Here is an 18,460-nt window from a genome sequence, read left to right as displayed (position 1 = left end):
GTGAGTGAGAACATGTGGTATTTGTCTGTCTGTGCCTGGCCTATGTCACTTAACATAATGACCTCCAGTTCCATTCACGTTCCTGCAAATGACAGGATTTCATTACTTTCTGTGGCTGAATAGTATTCCCCATCTTTTTGCCCATTCACCCATTCTTGGACACTTAGGTTGATTCTATATATTTGCTGTTGCAAATAGTCCTGTGATAGTCATGGAGATGCAATTATCCTTTACGATATACTGATGTCCTTTCCTTTGGATAAATACCCAGTAGTGGGGTTACTGGATCATAGGTAGGGTAGATCTATTTTTAGTTTTTTGAGGAATCTCCCTACTGTTTTCCATAGTAGCTGTACTAATTTATCCTCCCACCAACACTGGATAAGAGTTTTTCTTCAAATCTGTGCCAGTATCTTGTTATTTTTTCTTTTTAATGCTAGCCATTCTGACTGGTGTACTATGACATCTCATCTCATGGTGGTTTCATTTGCATTTCCCTGATGATTACTGACGTTGATCGTTTTTTCATATACCTGTTGGTCATTTGTACGTCTTCTTTTGAGAAATGTTTATTCATGTCCTATGCTCACGTTTTAATTGGATTATTTGGGGTTTTTTGTTTTTTTTGTTTTTTTACATTGAATTGTTTGAGTTTTTTGTATATTCTGGATATTCTTTTTTTGTCAGATGAATAGTTTGCAGATATTTTCTCCCATTCAACAGGGCTTCTCTTTATTTTGTTGTTTCCTTTGCTGTGCAAAAGCTTTTCAACTTCAGAGTCCCATTTGTCTATTTTTGTTTCTGTTATCTGTACTTTTGAGGTCTCGGACATAAAACCTTGGCCGAGACCAGGATCCTGAAACGTTTCCTCTGTTTTGTTCTAACAGGTCCTGTGTTAAAGGCTTTAATCCATCTCGAGTTGACTTCTCCATGTGGTGGGAGATAGCGGTCTCGTTTCTTTGGCGGGGGAGGGGGTCAGGGCAAGCCCGTCCTCAAGGCCCCACGGTGGTGCCTGCAGGGCTGGCCGTGCTGGGCGAGGGCTGGGAGATCCCCGGGCCCCAGGGCAGTGCTGTGGGGGAGACGGAAGCGGCTGTGGGCCGGCAGCTGGGAGCACGTTCTCCACCCGGGCGGCTGTGGGCGGGAGAGCCAGGCCTCCGCGCGCCTGTCAGTGTTCAGCAGCGCCCCCTCCTGGGCCGGCAGCTGGGGAGCACGTTCTCCACCCGGGCGGCTGTGGGCGGGAGAGCCGGGCCTCTGCGTGCCTGTCCATGTTCAGCAGCGCCCCCTCCTGGGCCGGCAGCTGGGGAGCACGTTCTCCACCTGGGCGGCGGCTGTGGGCGGGAGAGCCGGGCCTCCGCGCGCCTGTCAGTGTTCAGCAGCGCCCCCTCCTGGGCCGGCAGCTGGGGAGCACGTTCTCCACCTGGGCGGCGGCTGTGGGCGGGAGAGCCGGGCCTCCGCGCGCCTGTCAGTGTTCAGCAGCGCCCCCTCCTGGGTCGGCAGCTGGGGAGCACGTTCTCCACCAGGGCGGCGGCTGTGGGCGGGAGAGCCGGGCCTCCGCGCGCCTGTCAGTGTTCAGCAGCGCCCCCTCCTGGGCCGGCAGCTGGGGAGCACGTTCTCCACCTGGGCGGCTGTGGGCGGGAGAGCTGGGCCTCTGCGCGCCTGTCCATGTTCAGCAGCGCCCCCTCCTGGGCCGGCAGCTGGGGAGCACGTTCTCCACCTGGGCGGCTGTGGGCGGGAGAGCCGGGCCTCCGCGCGCCTGTCAGTGTTCAGCAGCGCCCCCTCCTGGGCCGGCAGGGGGCTGCCAGCAGCGCCCGCTTCGTTCTCAGCGGCAGGAGGCAGCCATGGTGGTGGCTGCAGGCTGGGGATGTCCGCGTGGACGTCAGTGTGGAGATCGGGGGCTGCTGGGCCCCAGGGCTGGCTGCAGGCTGGTCCGGCTGTGTGCTCAAAACGGCGCTGTGCGGAAGCTGCTTAGGACTCAGGGTGTGTGGGAGGCAGCGCGAGCTCCCTCTGGCTCCACGCCACCGCGCGGTCTCCAGGCAGCTGCCTGCATTAGGGCCTGGGGGTCTGCCCTGGCTGGGACTGCAGGGGTCTGGGGTGGGATGCAGGCCCCTGAGGGTCTCTGACTTACCCTTTCCCCACATGGGGAGCCCCTCCAGTTCCCGCCTATCCTGGCCCACGAGCTGCACCATCTCCCTCTCCTCTCTTGCCCCCGGTGTTGCCTGTCACTTCTCGGTGAATTCCAGAGTTCTCGCTTAGATGATCTGTTTGGAGTGTGGCTCTCCACTCGCTATTTTGGTTCTTCTTTGTGGAGGAGGTGAGCACCAGATGCTCCAGTCGGCCATGGTGAAGCCCCTCTTTCCGAACATGCTTGGAAAATATTAAATTATACTCTATGGTTCTAAAGCTTTTTCTTCACTCCCTATGTGAAGAATGTCTTTTTCTTTCAGTAAGCACTTACCATTTTAAGGGTTGCTTACTGGCTGAAGCACCATAACATTTCTGTTGGACATGTGTTATTTCTAGATTTTCCCTACTATTGATATACAGGCTGTGAGCATCTTTGCTCAGAATTCCTTTAGCTCCCCGTGACTGTTTCCCGGGAGAAGTTCTCAGAAGTGGTTAGCTGGGTTAAAGGAGATGCCTATTTCAATGCCTTCATAGATTTTGCTACATTGTTGTCTGGAAACCATCGGTTGTTTACTCTCCCAACAACAGATCATAATATTTTATCATCTCTTCCAATTTCATAAAACGTTAAAAAGGCATCTCAGAGGAGCTCTATGAGGTGCACAGGGCAGATATTGTTATTTTCAGAATGAAGAAAAACAAAAAGCCCCCAGGGACGGAGTGACTTAACTTGGTGAGTGTTATGTTGCTCTAGAGCTGAGACCCACCAAGCCTTGTCCCCTCCACTGTGCCTTGAGCTTCAGACAGTCCCAGGGTGACGTCCTCCCACTGGGATTTTGGCCCTTTTAACATTGATGAGTCACCCAAGGCTTACCCCTGACTCTAAAGGGCAATGGTCTCATCTTCTTTTTTCTTTCTCTCTTCTTCCACTGCTTCCCTAGCCCCACCCCTCCTCCTGTCATGTTCCCCCTTCCTTAGATCATTGCCTCACATTTCATTTGGGAGAAAGAAGAATGAAGCTGACATTCATTGAGTGCTTAGTGGGTACCAGGCACTGTGCCCTGCAGATAAGAGAAAACTTCCCTCTTTTCTATTTGGAGTAGATGTAAGAGCATTTTTCACCTAATTATTAGCTATTTATACTTTTATTAAGGATTTTCCTCTTCTTGCACTTTGCACATTTGATCTTCACCACAGCCCTCTTGAGAAGGGGCTGAGGACTGGGTGTGCATCCATTAGCTCAGGCCTCCCAGATCCACCTGTCTGGAAGCCTGGGGAGAAGAGTCCTCAGTGCCCTCCTCTGCCTCTGGTCATGGCCACAGGGGTTTAAGCCACATCTGGGGGCCAAGCGAAAAACAGACTTTCTGCTCAAGGCCTGTCCAAGCCAAGGAACTCACTGAGAATCAGGGATGCAAGATAAACATAAGACATGATCCTTCCCCTTAAGGCTCTTCTGTCTTGTCTTGTGTTGCGGGAAGTAAGGGACCCCGAACAGAGGGCCCTGCTGAAGCCATGGCAGAAGTACGTAAATTGTGAAGATTTCATGGACATTTATTAGTTCCCCAAATTAATACTTTTATAATTTCTTATGCCTGTCTTTACTGCAATCTCTGAACATAAATTGTGAAGATTTCATGGACACTTATCACTTCCCCAGTCAATACCCTCGTGATTTCCTATGCCTGTCTTTAAATTTAGTCTCTTAATCCCATCATCTTCATAAACTGAGGAGGATGTATGTTGCCTCAGGACCCTGTGATGATTGCATTAACTGCACAAATTGTAGAGCATGTGTGTTTGAACAATATGAAATCTGGGCACCTTGAAAAAAGAACAGGATAACAGCAATGTTCAGGGAACAAGGGAGATAACCTTAAACTCTGACTGCCGGTGAGCCTGGCAGAACAGAGCCATATTTCTCTCCTTTCAAAAGCAAATAGGAGAAATATTGTTGAATTCTTTTTCTCAGCAAGGAACATCCCTGAGAAAGAGAATGGTCCCCTGAGGGTAGGCCTCTAAAATGGCTGCTTGTGGGGTGGCTGTCTTTTATGGTGGAAGACAAAGGGATAAAATAAGCCCCGGTGTCCTGTAGTGCTCCCAGGCTTATTAGAATGAGGAAATTCCCACCTAATAAATTTTGGTCAGACAGGTTGTCTGCTCTTAAACCATCTCCTGATAAGATGTTATCAATGAGAATGTGTGCCCGAAACTTCATTAGCAATTTTAATTTCACCCCATCCTGTGGTCCTGTGATCTTGCCCTGCCTCCATTTGCTTTGTGATATTTTATTACCTTGTGAAGCATGTGATCTCTGTGACCCACACCCTATTTGTACACTCCCTCCCCCTTTGAAAATTGCTAATAAAAACTTGCTAGTTTTATGGCTCAGGGGGCATCACAGAACCTGCCGACATGTGATGTCTCCCCTGGACACCCAGCATTAAAATCTCTCTGTCGTACTCTTTCCCTTTATTTCTCAGACCAGCTGACACTTAGGGAAATAGAAAAGAACCCATGTTGAATATCGGGGGTGAATTTCGGCCAATAGTCTTGGAGCCAAGACTTTACTCCACCTAAGCCTTGGGTTACAGGAGAAACATTATCTCACTAAAAGCCTCATTCATTGCAAGCACACACAATGAATGTTGTAGTGGAACAGGTAGATGAGGGTGGAAGGAAGGTGAGTGACAATGGACTCCAGAGCCCTCTGAGAATGTTCTGGGAGGGACTCCTCCACCCAGAGGAGAGACAGCTCAGCACCAAGGAGCAGCCCCTCGAGTACTTCCTCACTCCAGATCCAGACCAGGGATATTTCTTCTTCCAGTAGATTGTAGGGCCAGAAAGAGGGTGAGAGGTGCTGAAGGCAGATTCAGAGCGGAAGCCTTGGATGTAGCTGCTGGCTTGTCGCTTGAGATTCTCTCGCCTCTCTGAGCCTCTGTTTCTTCATGTGTAGAGGTGAGTAACAGCCCCTACCTCCCTAGGTTTGGGGATTTTGAATGGAAGATGCAGACAGAAAGCCTGCAGCGGCAAGCGGGTGCTCAATGTTTTTTTGTTTTTGTTTTTTGTTTTGGTTTGGTTTTTGTTTTGTTTTTGTTTTGTATTCTAAGCAGTTAAACACTTATATGGCTTGGTTCTGTGTCCACACCCAAATCTCATCTTGAATTGTAATCCACACATGTCAGGGTAGGGAAGTGACTGGATTATGGAGGCACTTTCCCCCATGCTGTTCTCATGTTAGTGAGTGAGTTCTCACAAGATCTGATGGTTTTATAAGGGGCTCTTCCCCCTTCACTCTCACCTGCTGCTCTGTAAGACGTGTTTGCTTCCCCTTCCGCCATGATTGTATGTGTCCTGAGGCCTCTCTCGCCATGTGGAACCATGAGTCAATTAAACCTCTTTCCTTTATAAATTAGCCAATCTTGGGTATTTCTTTGTAGCAGCGTGAGAATGGACTAATCACACCAGCAGGAGGATGGAATTCTCTATGTCAGGACCAAAGCCTGTGTTTCCTGAAATAGGCACCCCCTACCACCTCCAGAAGCCCAAGAAGAGGCTGGGGCAGCTCTGCACAGGTGTCGCCTGTTTGCTCCCCTCTGGGTGCCCTTTCACTGTCTCCTCCGGGACAGGCCAGGACAAGACAGCCCCTGGTGGACCCAACAGCCTTTTGTGCAGGCAAGAGAGATACACAAACCTCCAGGAATCCCACGGGCTGGCCATTCCTCATGCTTAAATAGCAACCTCCCACAAGCTCTTCTAAGCTACCTTCTGTCTGATAGGAAATCTGACATATCCCTTTAGAGAGTCATTAAGGCCAGAACATGAACTAACTTCCTGTCAAACTAACTCTAACTCCTTGTCACTATCGTCTGCATTTTCCTCGCCAAATGCTCTGTGAGAAATACCAGTTCCATGCAGCTGGTCAGGAGGACAGAGATGCCCATGCTGGCACCACCAGGAAACCAAGTGTTCCACTGTATTAAGCTGGCTTAGGGAGGGGCTCCGTGGAGGAGCAGGGCCATGGGGGCTGCCTGTCGCCTTGGCAACCCAGCTTTCAGCCAGCCTCAGAGTGTGCTCCCTTCACCAGGTTTAAATAACTCGGAAATCTACCAGCCAGCATGAGCGGTTCTGAAAGAGTGGGCTATGTTTTAATCGCATCCTGACAGCTAATCTGTGAGGATGGCCCACCCACTGCCTGTGCCCCAGACACCTGCAGAAGTTCATGAGCTACCTGGAATGATGTTCACAGCCCCCTTCTTATGAAAACTCTTCTTGTTTTTTAACTATTTCTTGTGACTGAGATTTTAAAATAAAATAACAGGTCTGACTTGTATTACTGCAATTTGTCAAAATTATTTTCCTTCCTAAAAACTACGGCAGATTTTTTTAATGGAAGCACGAGTAACTATCTGAAAATTTCCATCCACAGATATCAGCTTTGATAGTGGATGCAAAATAATTTTTAAGTCAAAATATACATAAAAGCTATTTAATAGCTGAATGAATTTTCTTCAATTATTCAACACGTCCTTGAAGTTGCCGCTAAGCTGTCTAAATAGTGACCTATTATAAATGCCCTCTCCAGCTGACTGGGAGAATGAATGCACTTGTGAATGAATGAATGCTTTCCACTGCACTCCACAGAGCCTTGCCTTTAAAGTTCCTTCAGGCAGGCGGCTGAGAGTGTCGGGGGAGGGGATAACGAGGCCCGGCTATAGAAATGCCTTTCTTTGGGGTTTCCGCTAGGGAAGACGGAGAAGTTCTGGGGATGGGTGGGGTGATGGCTGTACAGCATTGTGAATGTACTCAATGCCACGGAACTGAAAAATGGCTACACTGGTAAATTGTGTGTTTCTATATTTTACCACAATTTTTTTTTAAAAAAGAAAAGAAAACGTATTTCTTCTCAGAGTTCAACACACTGAGGCCTGGAAGTTTATCATTTGACGTTCAGGTTTGGAAACCAAGGCTTGTCTCCTCTGAACCTGGCAGACATTCTCCCATCTAATTACTCTCAGTTGGACACGATGCTGGTTGTCGTTATTCCACATGGAACGTTTTCATTTGTGTAGCATTAAATGTAGGAAGAACACCCAAAACCATCCTGCAATGTTGCCCCCATGTGGCATTGCTCGTGTCTCATTTTCTATTTCCAGTCAAATCTAAGCGGACTGTCATGCATCTCAGTGTGACCAACCGAGACCACAAGAGACAGGAGGTCAGAAGTTGTGGCTGTCGCACCCAGATCACAAAGACTGTCACTGTACCACCTGCCAGGTGGCTGTCTACACCTTCCTAGCGATGTAGGACATGCACAAACCACAGGTCATCTTGTACAGCTCCACAAGCAGCCCACCTGGCACCATTCCCCCTCCAGGTCACAGGCACACACCAGCCTGCCTGTCTCTCTACTGACTTGAACATCTGGGGACAGCTGTGCCTCTTTTCCTACTTTCTGTAAATAGAATTGCACGGTAGGTGCTATTTGCGCCTGGAGGTTCATCCATATTGGTGTGTGTCTTTGTTGCAGGTCATTTGTTTTCACCACTCAGCACTATTCCACTGTGTGAATGTTTCATGGGGTATTTATCCATTCTGCTGTTGATGCACAGTTGGCAATTTCTAGCTGGGCTACTATGTACAACGCTGATTTGAACATTCTACCTGTCTTTGGAGAATATATGCACGCATTGCTGTTTGTAATATTGGTAGGTAATAGTTAAACCTCCTCCTCCCTTGGTTCTTTATGAAAGCTCAGGGTAGATTTTATTGGGATTAGTTTCCTTAGTGCCCTAGACAGCTGTGACCTGATTTTATCTTTCTTGGTTTCTTGCATTACAAAAAAAAAAAAAAGTTTGCATTGAAATAGCATTTTTACCAGGGTATTTCTGGAAGCTAAATTTTATATCTAAATATAAATGTTTGAAGCATGGAAGCCTATTTCTAATTGAATAAATGATAACAAACCATTTCCACAGCATCTTGATCATGCCACTGTTCTCAAATGCTTGATGAAGTCATCCAGAGATGCTGTCCCCCAGTGGTGAGTTAATTCAGAGGGTCAGTCCATGTGCTCCACTGGCTGCCCCTCATTAGCTGGCATTAGAGGATGGCCAAGGCGACACCAGGGACTGCTGAAAGCCCCATCTGAGTGGGTCTGGATGATTACCTCGCTACATGGCTGCCTTCCAGGGAGGGAGGGTTAGGGCCAGCCAGAGTAAACATGACCACACTCCACCTTCCTCTTTCAGACTCATCCTCTGCCACGGCAATGAAGGTTTATGTGTCTGAGATCCTTCATCTTCTTCTGCAGGGCAGAGCTGTGCTGCCACTGCTTCCAAAGAGCAGAGAAGCCACTTTTGCTCCCCTGCCTTGTTCTCTGCTTGAACAGCTCTGCCAGCTTATTTCTGGGTGCAGGGAGACTCTCTGAGCAGTCCTTAAACTTCCAGAAATGCAGACTCTAAGGAGAAAGACTGCAAAGTTCTTCAAAGTGGCAGAGGAAAAGCTCAAGAATAAGGGGGTCCCAGTCATCCTCTGCCCAGGCCTGCCCTGACTCCTCAGCATGGCCACCAGCCCAACATGGGAATCTGGGACACTCTCCACCCCACCTCCTGCCCCAGGTGGCACCCACAACCACTCCTCAGTCTTTGCCAGCCTGACCCATGGCCATAGTGGACCAGCCTTCACTACCCTCATTGTTACAGGACTCTGACCAAGACATTTCTGAATAAGATTAAGACATTACATATTAACCAAGACAGCCTTCAATGTGCAGGCTTCATCCCACTGATCAACCTCCCCCTAGTAGTGTCCTCCACTTACAAACCCTCCTGGCTGTTGTTTGAGTGGGGTTGAACAACTCCCACTGCAATAGTCTGAATACATTAGTTCTTGCCTTTATAACTTTTTCAGGTGCAATTTTTGCCTTGACAGTGTCATAAGCTACAACTTCTAAAGGAGATGCCAAACACCCTCTCTCTCCTGTTACTTCATCAAAATATCATCCTTGTGAGTCTGGAAAGCTTCAGAGTTTTGTACTAAATCTCATTAAATATAAACCTTCAGCATCTGTCAGCCCATCTGCTCCTACACAGCTTCAGCCTCTCCCTTTATGTGGTCATTGTCACAAATTACATCTTTATATATTGTGTGCCCATTAGCAAAGGTTTATAATTATTGTTTTATAAATGTGTCCTTTAAATCATACAGGAAACAAAGAGGAGCTACAATCCAGAATAATGTTGGCCTTTATATTTACCTACGTAATGACCTTTACCAGACTTCTTTATTTCTTCATATAGATTTGAGTTATTGTGTAGTAACTCAAGCATCTAATAACTAGCAGCCTTTCATTTACACCTCAAGTAATCCTTGTAGCATTTCTTATAAGGCAGGTCTACCAGCAACAAGTTCCCTCAGGTTTTGTTTTTCTGGGATAGTATTAATTTCTCCTTCACTTTTGAAGTATACTTTTGCTAGATATAACATTCTTGGTTGATAGATTATTTTTCCTCTCAATGCTTTAAATAATATCACCCCACTGCCATCTGGCCTCCATGTTTTTTTCTGTTAATCTTATTGAGGATCCCTTGTATGTAACCAATCATTTCTCTCGTGTGACATTCAAGATTCTCTTTGTATTTTGCTTTTGACAGAACTATAAAATACCCAGTTGTGGAACTCTTTATCATTCTTGGAGTTTGTTGAGCTTCTTGGATGTGTAAATTCATGTCTTTTATCAAATTTGGAAATTTTGAGGATTATTTCTTCCAATATTTTTTCTTCACAATTCTTTCTCTTCTCCTGATACTCCCATTACATGTATGTAGTGAATTTTCATTTCAGTTATTGGGCTTTTGAGCTCCAGAATTTCTGACTGGTTCCTTTTTTACCACTTGTCTTTATTGATAGTTTCTATCTATCTATTGAGACATTAGTCTCCTTATTTCCTTTACTATTTGTCCATGATTTTCTTAGCTCTTTCAGCATATTTAAGACAGTTGATTTAAAGTTTATTTCTAGTAAGTTCAATGTCGGTGCTTCCTCACAACAATTTCTTTTAATATTTCCTCTAAATAGAGCATGCTTTCTTGTTTCCTTGTATGCTTCATACTTTTTGTTGAAAACTGGACTTTTTAAATATTATAATATGGTAACTCAGGAAATAAGTTTCTTCCTCTTCCTCAGGGTTTGTTTTTGTTGCTTGTTTTGGGTTATAATTGTTTGATAACTTTTCTAAACTGTTTTTATAAAGTGATATGGTTTGGCTGTGTGTCCCCACCCAAATCTCATCTTGAAGTATAATCTCCACAAGTTGAGGGAGGGACCTGGTGGGAGGTGATTGGATCATGGGGGCATATTTCCCCCATGTTGTTCTCATGATAGTGAGTGAGTTCTCATGAGGTCTGTTGGTTTAAAAGTGTACTCCCCTCACTCTGTCTCCCTCCTGCCACCACATAAGATGTGCCTTGCTTCTCCTTCACCTTCTGCCATGATTGTAAGTTTTCTGAGGCCTCCCCAGCCATGTGGAACGGTGAGTCAATTAAACCTTTTTCATTATAAATTACCCAGTCTCAGGTAGTTCTTTATAGCAGTGGGAAAATGGACTAATACATAAAGACTGTATTCTTTGCCTTTGTGGTCTCTAATCCTCTAGCTTGCAGTCAGCTAGTGTTTTTGACAGAGATTCTTTGAATGCCTAAAGCCAGAAAACAAAATGCCAAAACAAGAAACCTCTCACAGTGTTTGCAGAATGCCTCTTTATTGGACACTCCTTCAGTGCTGAGCCCAGCCATTTACAATTCTGTTGGCCTTCACTACCTGCTCACACCAGCCTTAAAGGCCAGCCAGAAGTAGATGTTTAGGGTCTTCCTGAGTCTTTTCTGAGCTTATTTCCTCCCCCTGGGCATGCCTATGGCTTTCTAAATTCTAGGGAATATATAGGTTCTTTTCAATACTCTAATCTGCCAAAGAATCTCTCTTTTAAGCTTTTCATCCCAGGATTTTGGTATGTCTTTTGTTTGCCTGAAATGTAGTACTTTCCCCAGTCACTAAAAGGTGGCTCATTTGCCTTTCAATGTTGCTGAGGAATGCTCTCAGAATAGCCACTTTTCTGCTCTTAGAGAGTTCCAAGTTAAGCAAAACAAAGACAAGCACATTGCATCATTCCTTCAGGTAACACCCAGACAGATCAAAACAGACAAAGATAATTCTGTGAGAAATGTTCTTCTCTGTTTCCTCTGAAACAAATTACTAGAGTCCCACAGTCGAAGCATGGGCTTCCATCTTCAAAAGCAATGACCAGCCAGGGAGGGAAGTACAACAAGGGAAAATAAAAATGCCACAAATCTCTGCTACTGTTTTTATATGCCTCAAAAAAAGAAAATAAAACAAACTTGGCTGGTGTAAATCTTTGACCATTTTCTAGAATTCGGATAAAGTAGATCTTCACAGATTTTCTCATTATTTCAGTGTTTCTGTGAAGGGTCTAGCTAGCCTTAGAGCTAACCACTCTGCTATTTTTGCTAACATGACTCCAGAAGTGACACCTAATGTTTACCTAGGCATTGTGTTTGGCAGAATAATTGCCGCTTAAAGATGTCTATGCCCCAATACCCAGAACCTGTGAATATGTTACCTGGCAAAAGGGATTTGCTCTTGTGACTAAGATTATAGGCCTTTATATGAAGGAAATTTTTCTGGATTGTCCTGGATGGACCTAATCAAACATATGAAGACTTTGGAAACTGGGAATGACCCTCAACTCACAGCTAACAAGAAAAGAGTTATATCAGTTCTACAAGTTCAGGCAACTAAATTCCACCAAGAAAAAAAAAAATCAAAAATCACATCTTTATTTTGAGCCTCCAGAAAGGAATGCAACCCTGTCAACACACTGATTTTAGCTTGGTATGACCAATATTGGACTTCTGACCACAGAACTGAGAGATAATGAATTTGTATTGTTTTAAGCCATTTAGTTTGTGGTTATTTTTCAAGGCAGCAATAGAAGATTCATACAGGCTATTGGTACCTGGAAATGGAACGCATCTGTAACAAACACCTAACTACATTGAAGTGGATTTAAAATTGGATATTGGTCAGAGGTGAGAAGAATTTTGAGGAGCATGATAGAAAAAGCCTCAGTTGTCTTAAACAGACTATTTATGAATGTTAAATACTTCCAATGAAGGCTAAGAAGAAAGTGAGGAGCATTATAGAGAGAAACTAAATCACCTTAGAGAATACCTAAATCTGCATGAACAGACCATTGATAGAAATATGGACATTAAAAGTGCTGGTGTTAAAAGCTCAGAAGGAAGTAAAGAACATATATTGGAAACTGGAGGAGAGGTAATACTTCTTATACAGTGGAAAAAAGCCTAGCTTAATTATGTCACAGTTTTGTGACAAGTAGAACCTGTAAACAATAAAATTAGATATTTAGAAGAGAGATTTTCAAGAAAATTTTAAAGATGTCTTTTGGTTTTTTTCTAGCTGTTTATAGTAAAAGGCAGGATGAAATCGATAAATTGAAGGAAGAACTACTAAACAAAAAGGAACTAGAACTTGGCGGTGTGGGAAATTCTCAGCATGTCTGGACAGTGAGACACATTAAAATTAAAAGATGTACTATCAGGAAAGTATACTCTAAAGAAATGGCTTAAGGTAAACACCTTTGAAAGATCAAAAAGTTTTCAGTTACACAAAGGATCTTTGAAAACATTAAGGGTAGGACTCATAGATCCCCTAAATCAAGCTACAGAGCATCTAGGAAATGTAAATAACATTGTCCCTTGGCCATCTTGACAAAAAACAAAAATTGAGATGGAATTATCTAGAAAAGATTTATGGACAAGCCTCTTGTCTAATGGAGTGAATCACCATGATATACACAGGAGACACACAAGGTTCCTGACAATTTTATATCAGCAGAAACAGTGCTAGCTTGGATTGAAAGGGTTGCAGAGAGTACAAAAGAAAAGAAAGCTGTTGAACATGAGAGAATAACTTGGACTCTCCAGATTCCACAGGCAGGAAACTGGATGATAAAATTACTCAGCTGAGCGTGTAAGTTACTTTTCATGAAGAAAGATTAACTCAAAGGGGAGATCTCAGAGTGTAAAGGGTGGAGTCACAGGCTCAGAAGGTGGAGCCTGAGGAATGCAGGGTTGTTTCCAAGCCTTGACTCCTAATGGAGTTTTCCTTGGCTGGATTTGGAACCAATGACTTCTTTATTTCTTCCATTTTCTCCCTCTTTGAATGAGAATGTCTATAACCCTTATCCTACTGTATCTGCAGAGCAGATAACTTATTTCTGTAGTTTAACAGGTTCACAGATAAAAAGAAATTTTGTCCCAAGATGGATCATACCAGATCCTTAGCCATACTTAATTTAGACAATTTAGATAATGATACCTGAGACTTTTCAGCTGATGATATTCAGACAATATTTTTAGATTTTGAGTTGATTTTATAATTGGATAAGACTTAAGGGAACCTTGGGACTGGGTGGACATATTTTTGCAATTGGGACAGGTGTGACTATTTGGAGGCTAGAGGACAGACTGCAGTAGTTACAATAAAAGTCCTTCAGAGGAGTCCATGACTTCCTCCTTGGGCCTTGTGAATATGTTACCTTATGCGCCAAAAATGATTTTCAGATGTGATTAAAGATTTGAGATACTATCCTGGATTGTTTTGTGGGCCCAATTAATCATATGTGTCCTTAGAAGGAGAGAGTCTTTCTCAGCAGTAGTCAAAGTAAGATGTAATGGGAAGAGGAGGCAGCCTGCTGCTGCTGGCTATAAAGATAGAGGAGGGGCCATAAGCCAAGGAAAGTGGGGAACCTTTAAAGTTGGCAATGGCCCCAGCTCTCAGTCAACATGCAAACTTGAATCTAAACCCTACAACCACAGGAATCTGAATTTTGCTAGCAACCTGAATGAGCAAGGAAATGGGTTCTTCCCTAGATCTCCCAAAAGGAAGGCAGCTTTGCCAACACCTTGGTTTTAGCCTGGAGCAGCCAGTGTTGGACTTCTAATCTACATAACTTTAAGAAAACAAATTTGCATTGTGTAAGCCAGTAAAGTTCAGGCAGCAATAAAAAAAATTAATGCATATATTTTCAGTAGGACAAGCAATCAAACTTTTGGGCAACTACTTGTACTATATGTGTTTAAATATACAACCTGTAACCATTGCTATAAAATAAAAGCTTAAGCACAGATATTTTTCCTTCTTAGACTTACTAGTGCTTAAAATTCATGGCCACACGTTGATGATTGTCTCCCTGATAAAGACAGGAAAATATACCTTCTGTTCTCCTCTTTCATCCACTCATCTAGCACATTATTGTGTACCTACTGCATGCCAAGCAATGTGCTGTGTGCTATGGAGACTGAAAACACCAGTAAGGACATGGCTTTGGCACCTCTGGATGTCACAGGTTCACGAGAAGACAGATAACCCAGTAAGCATGATAAACAATTTTTTTCAATTGCTCACGTCCAGTCCCTTCAAAATATCTTGACTTTATTGCTTTTAGAATCACATTTAATCACATTTAAATTTCTATACTTTTTAAGAATTCCACTACATAATTCCTACAAACCTAAATGTTTTTCCCCTAACACCTTCCTTCATGATTTCTTTGTAATTATAGAGGGTCTCAAATTTTGGCATAAATTAGAATCACCTGGAGGGTTTGGAGAAACTCTAGCCCCACCACTGAAAGATGAAGCCGGCTGGGCTTCTGGGTCTGGTAGGGACTTGGAGAACTTTTCTGTCTAGCTAAAGGATTGTAAACACACCAATCAGTGCTCTGTGTCTAGCTAAAGGTTTGTAAATGCACCAATCAACACTCTGAAAAAATGGACCAATCAACACTCTGTAAAATGGACCAATCAGCACTCTGTAAAATGGACCAATCAGCACTCTGCAAAATGGATCAATCAGCAGGATGTGGGCGGGGCCATATAAGGGAATAAAAGCTGGCCAGGCCACCCCACCCCCCTCCAAGCCAACAGCCCAACCCTCTGGGGTATCCTTGAAGCTTTGTGAGCCTTGTTATTTTGCTATTTGCAATCAATGTTGCGGCTGCTCACTCTTTGGGTCAGCACTATAAGAGCTGTAACACTGCGAAGGTATGGAGGCTTCGCTCCTGAAGTCAGCGCGACCACGAACCCACCTACAGGAACAAAGGGCTCCGGAAGTGTCACCTGTAAGAGCTGTAACACTTACTGGGAAGGTCTGCGCTTCGCTCCTCAAGTCAGCCAGACCACGAACTCACCGGGAGGAAGAAACGGCGGACCCATCTGAACCTCTGAAGGAACGAACGCTGGCCACACCGTCTTTAAGAACTGTCACCCTCACCGTGAGGTTCCGCGGCTTCCTCCTTGAAGTCAGCGAGGTCAGGAACCCACCGCAGGAACCAATTCCGGACACACCCTCGACTTTCTTCCTCAGCATACTGGGGGCAGGGAGAGAAGAGGTACTAAATATTTATATTTTTAAGAATGCCTGAGGGCTGCTAATGCCGAAAGTGGGAACCACACCTTGAGAACCACTTTTCTCTTTTTTTTTTTTTTTTTTTTGAGATGGAGTCTCGCTCTGTCTCCCAGGCTGGAGTTGCAGTGGCCGGATCTCAGCTCACTGCAAGCTCCGCCTCCTGGGTTCACGCCATTCTCCTGCCTCAGCCTCCCGAGTAGCTGGGACTACAGGCGCCGCCACCTCGCCCGGCTAGTTTTTTGTATTTTTTAGTAGAGATGGGGTTTCACCATGTTCACCAGGTTGGTCTCGATCTCCTGACCTCGTGATCCACCCGTCTCGGCCTCCCAAAGTGCTGGGATTACAGGCTTGAGCCACCGCGCCCAGCCGAGAACCACTTTTCTAATCAAAAACAACTGAATGCGAAAGAACACAGATTTGCCAGTACAAGTCGACAAGGTGGTCAGGCCTGCTGGCAGCTTTCTCATTACGGAGCATGGAAGGAGCCCAGCAGACCTGGTCACTCGGGTGCACCGTGCATTCTGTTGTTGGGTGGCACAGAGTGCCGGTTAGCCATGCCCAGCTTTTTCAGTCACAGAGTTAGGATTCCCTGTTTTTAGTGGTGCACACCACCAAACGCTGTATGGACTATTTCCCAGAATGCCTTGCAGTTCGGTGAGTTCATTGACTAAATCCCAACCAATGGGATGAGTCATGCCCACAGAGAAAAGGAAGGTGAGCCCATGTTGGTCACTTCGCTCCTCTCTGGTGGTTGGAATATGGGGATTGCAGAAAGCTGCCTTAAGGATGGCATATAAGGAAGCTAGATGGAACCGTGTTGACACTGAACAGACACCATAGCAGCCCAGGGTGACCTACCTCTGCACCAAAGCATGAAACACAAAACTGAACTGCTCTCTTGTCTAACTTGTGGAATTGTGGGTCTGTGTTATATGTAGCCTAATCCAATTTAGTCTATTTACACAATAGCAAGGAATGCAAAACCCGAAAATACAAAGGACCAAATTCGAGCTTGGTTTCTTTGTGTTTCTTGCCTTGTTTACATGAATAACCGGGAAAAACAAACAATTTTTTACTCTGGTATTTAATGAAAAGAGATTAAAAAGGATTATCAAACTAACATTTTGGTTTTATCCACTGGGTCTATGTGAGATTAATTTTTCTCTAGGGGATGAGGTCAGGACGCCATATCCTTTTGATTCCCAGTGAGGAATCGACTGATCCAGTGTCCTTTGTTGATTGTCAACATATAGTGGCAGCACTGCCCTGCTGTCGGTTGGCATTATCCATAGGCCTGCCTCCAAACTTTCCGTTGTGTTACTTTTTGTCTGTGTTCCTTTCTCTGTATTGATACAACAGGTTTAATGCTTTTTAACTTTTTATTTTGAAATTAAAGATTAGGAAGAAGTTGCAAAAATAATACGGAAATGCCCGGGAATCCTTTACACCATTTCCCCAGGGCAAGTCTTACATAACTGCTGTAACATTGAAACCAACACACAGACAGGGACACAGTCCACAGATCTTACTTGTATTTCACTAGCTTTGTATCCACTTGTGTGTGTATAACTCTACATGAATTTAACCCCATGCGTAGAGTTGTATAACCATCACAGTGGTCACGTCACAGAGTCAGGGCATGTCTACGGGGTTTCATCGTTCTCATCCTTTGTAGCCATACCCTCCCTTCCATCCTCCACCCTTCGTCTCCATCTCCATGGTGACATGTCTCTCCTTTCATTTAAGTGATCTTTGATTTCTCTGACCATCAATTTGCAAGTTTCAACGTAAAGATCCTGTTTGTTAGATTTATACCTGAGTACCTCTTTGGAGCAACTTTAAATGGTAATATGTTATTAATCTCAGTTTCCATATATTATTAGCATATAAAAATGCAATTAAGATTTTGTTGCTCTTAAATCCTACAACCTTGTTAAGCTTACTTAGTTTAAAGAGGTTCATTGTTTATGTGTTTGTTTTAGTAGTTTGCTTGGGATTTTTCTACAGACCCTCATGTCATTTGCAAATAGGGACAGTTTAATTTTTTCCTTTCCAATCTGCATGAAGTTTTTTTTTCTTGACTGACTTCGCTGCACACAACGTTCAGTACTATGTTGAATAAGAGTGATGATAGCAGACACCTTGCTTTGTTTTTGATCTTAGGAGGAAACCATTCAGTCTTGTCACATTGAGTGTTAACTGTAGACTTTTTGTAGTCTCTTTATGAAGTTGAGGCCATTCTCTTCCATTACTACTTTGCTGATGGATTTTTGACGCGACTGGGTGTTGCGTTACATTTTTCTGCATCAATTGATTTTATTTCAAGATTGATACTACTTTTCTTCTTTAGACTGTTGGTATAGCAGACTACACTGATTAATTTTAAATATTGAACTAACTCACTTTTCATCCCTGGAATAGACTCCATTTGGTCATGGAGTGTAATTCTTTATATTGCTGCCTAGTTTTGGTATTATGCAAAAACTGGTCTTGTAATGTGATTGGAAAGTATTCCCTGCCCTTCTACTTTCTTGAAAAGACTATGGACAACTGGTGTTCAGTATCCATTAAATATTGGGCAGAATTTGCCAGTGAAGTCATCTGAGCCTGGTGATTTCCTTTTTAAGAGCCTTTTAATTACAAATTTATAGGGTTTTTCAAATTTCTATTTCATGTTGTTTGATCTTGGGTAGTTTTTGCCTTTCAAGGAACTGACTCACTTCCTTAAAGTTGTTGAATTTGTGAATGAAGGTCATTCATGGTATTCCTGTATTATCTGGATGGCTGCAGGATCTGTAGAGATTACTCTGCTTTAATTCCTGATACTTGT

At 44.0% G+C, this 18,460-nt stretch overlaps 1 protein-coding gene across 13 annotated transcripts in view; it reads right to left on the bottom strand.

Annotated features, from left to right (window-relative positions):
* The window catches only part of OCA2 (OCA2 melanosomal transmembrane protein), a 460,826-nt gene that overhangs the window by 58,548 nt on the left and 383,818 nt on the right, over positions 1 to 18,460 (bottom strand). For 10 of the 13 annotated variants that reach the window (XM_073995274.1, XM_065547634.1, XM_073995264.1 and 7 more), the window contains one exon: positions 15,413 to 15,592. In XM_073995274.1, the coding sequence (XP_073851375.1) occupies positions 15,413 to 15,592 (180 nt within the window). Of the gene's footprint in view, positions 1 to 15,363; positions 15,593 to 18,460 lie in introns of all 13 variants that reach the window. The other 3 variants (XM_073995268.1, XM_073995270.1, XM_073995269.1) reach the window with 1 other exon arrangement.

The sequence above is a fragment of the Macaca fascicularis genome, chromosome 7 (genome assembly GCF_037993035.2).
Source record: "Macaca fascicularis isolate 582-1 chromosome 7, T2T-MFA8v1.1".
Lineage (NCBI taxonomy): Eukaryota > Metazoa > Chordata > Mammalia > Primates > Cercopithecidae > Macaca > Macaca fascicularis.
Note: the sequence above shows the minus strand (reverse complement) of the source record. Positions and strands in the feature narration are given on the sequence as shown.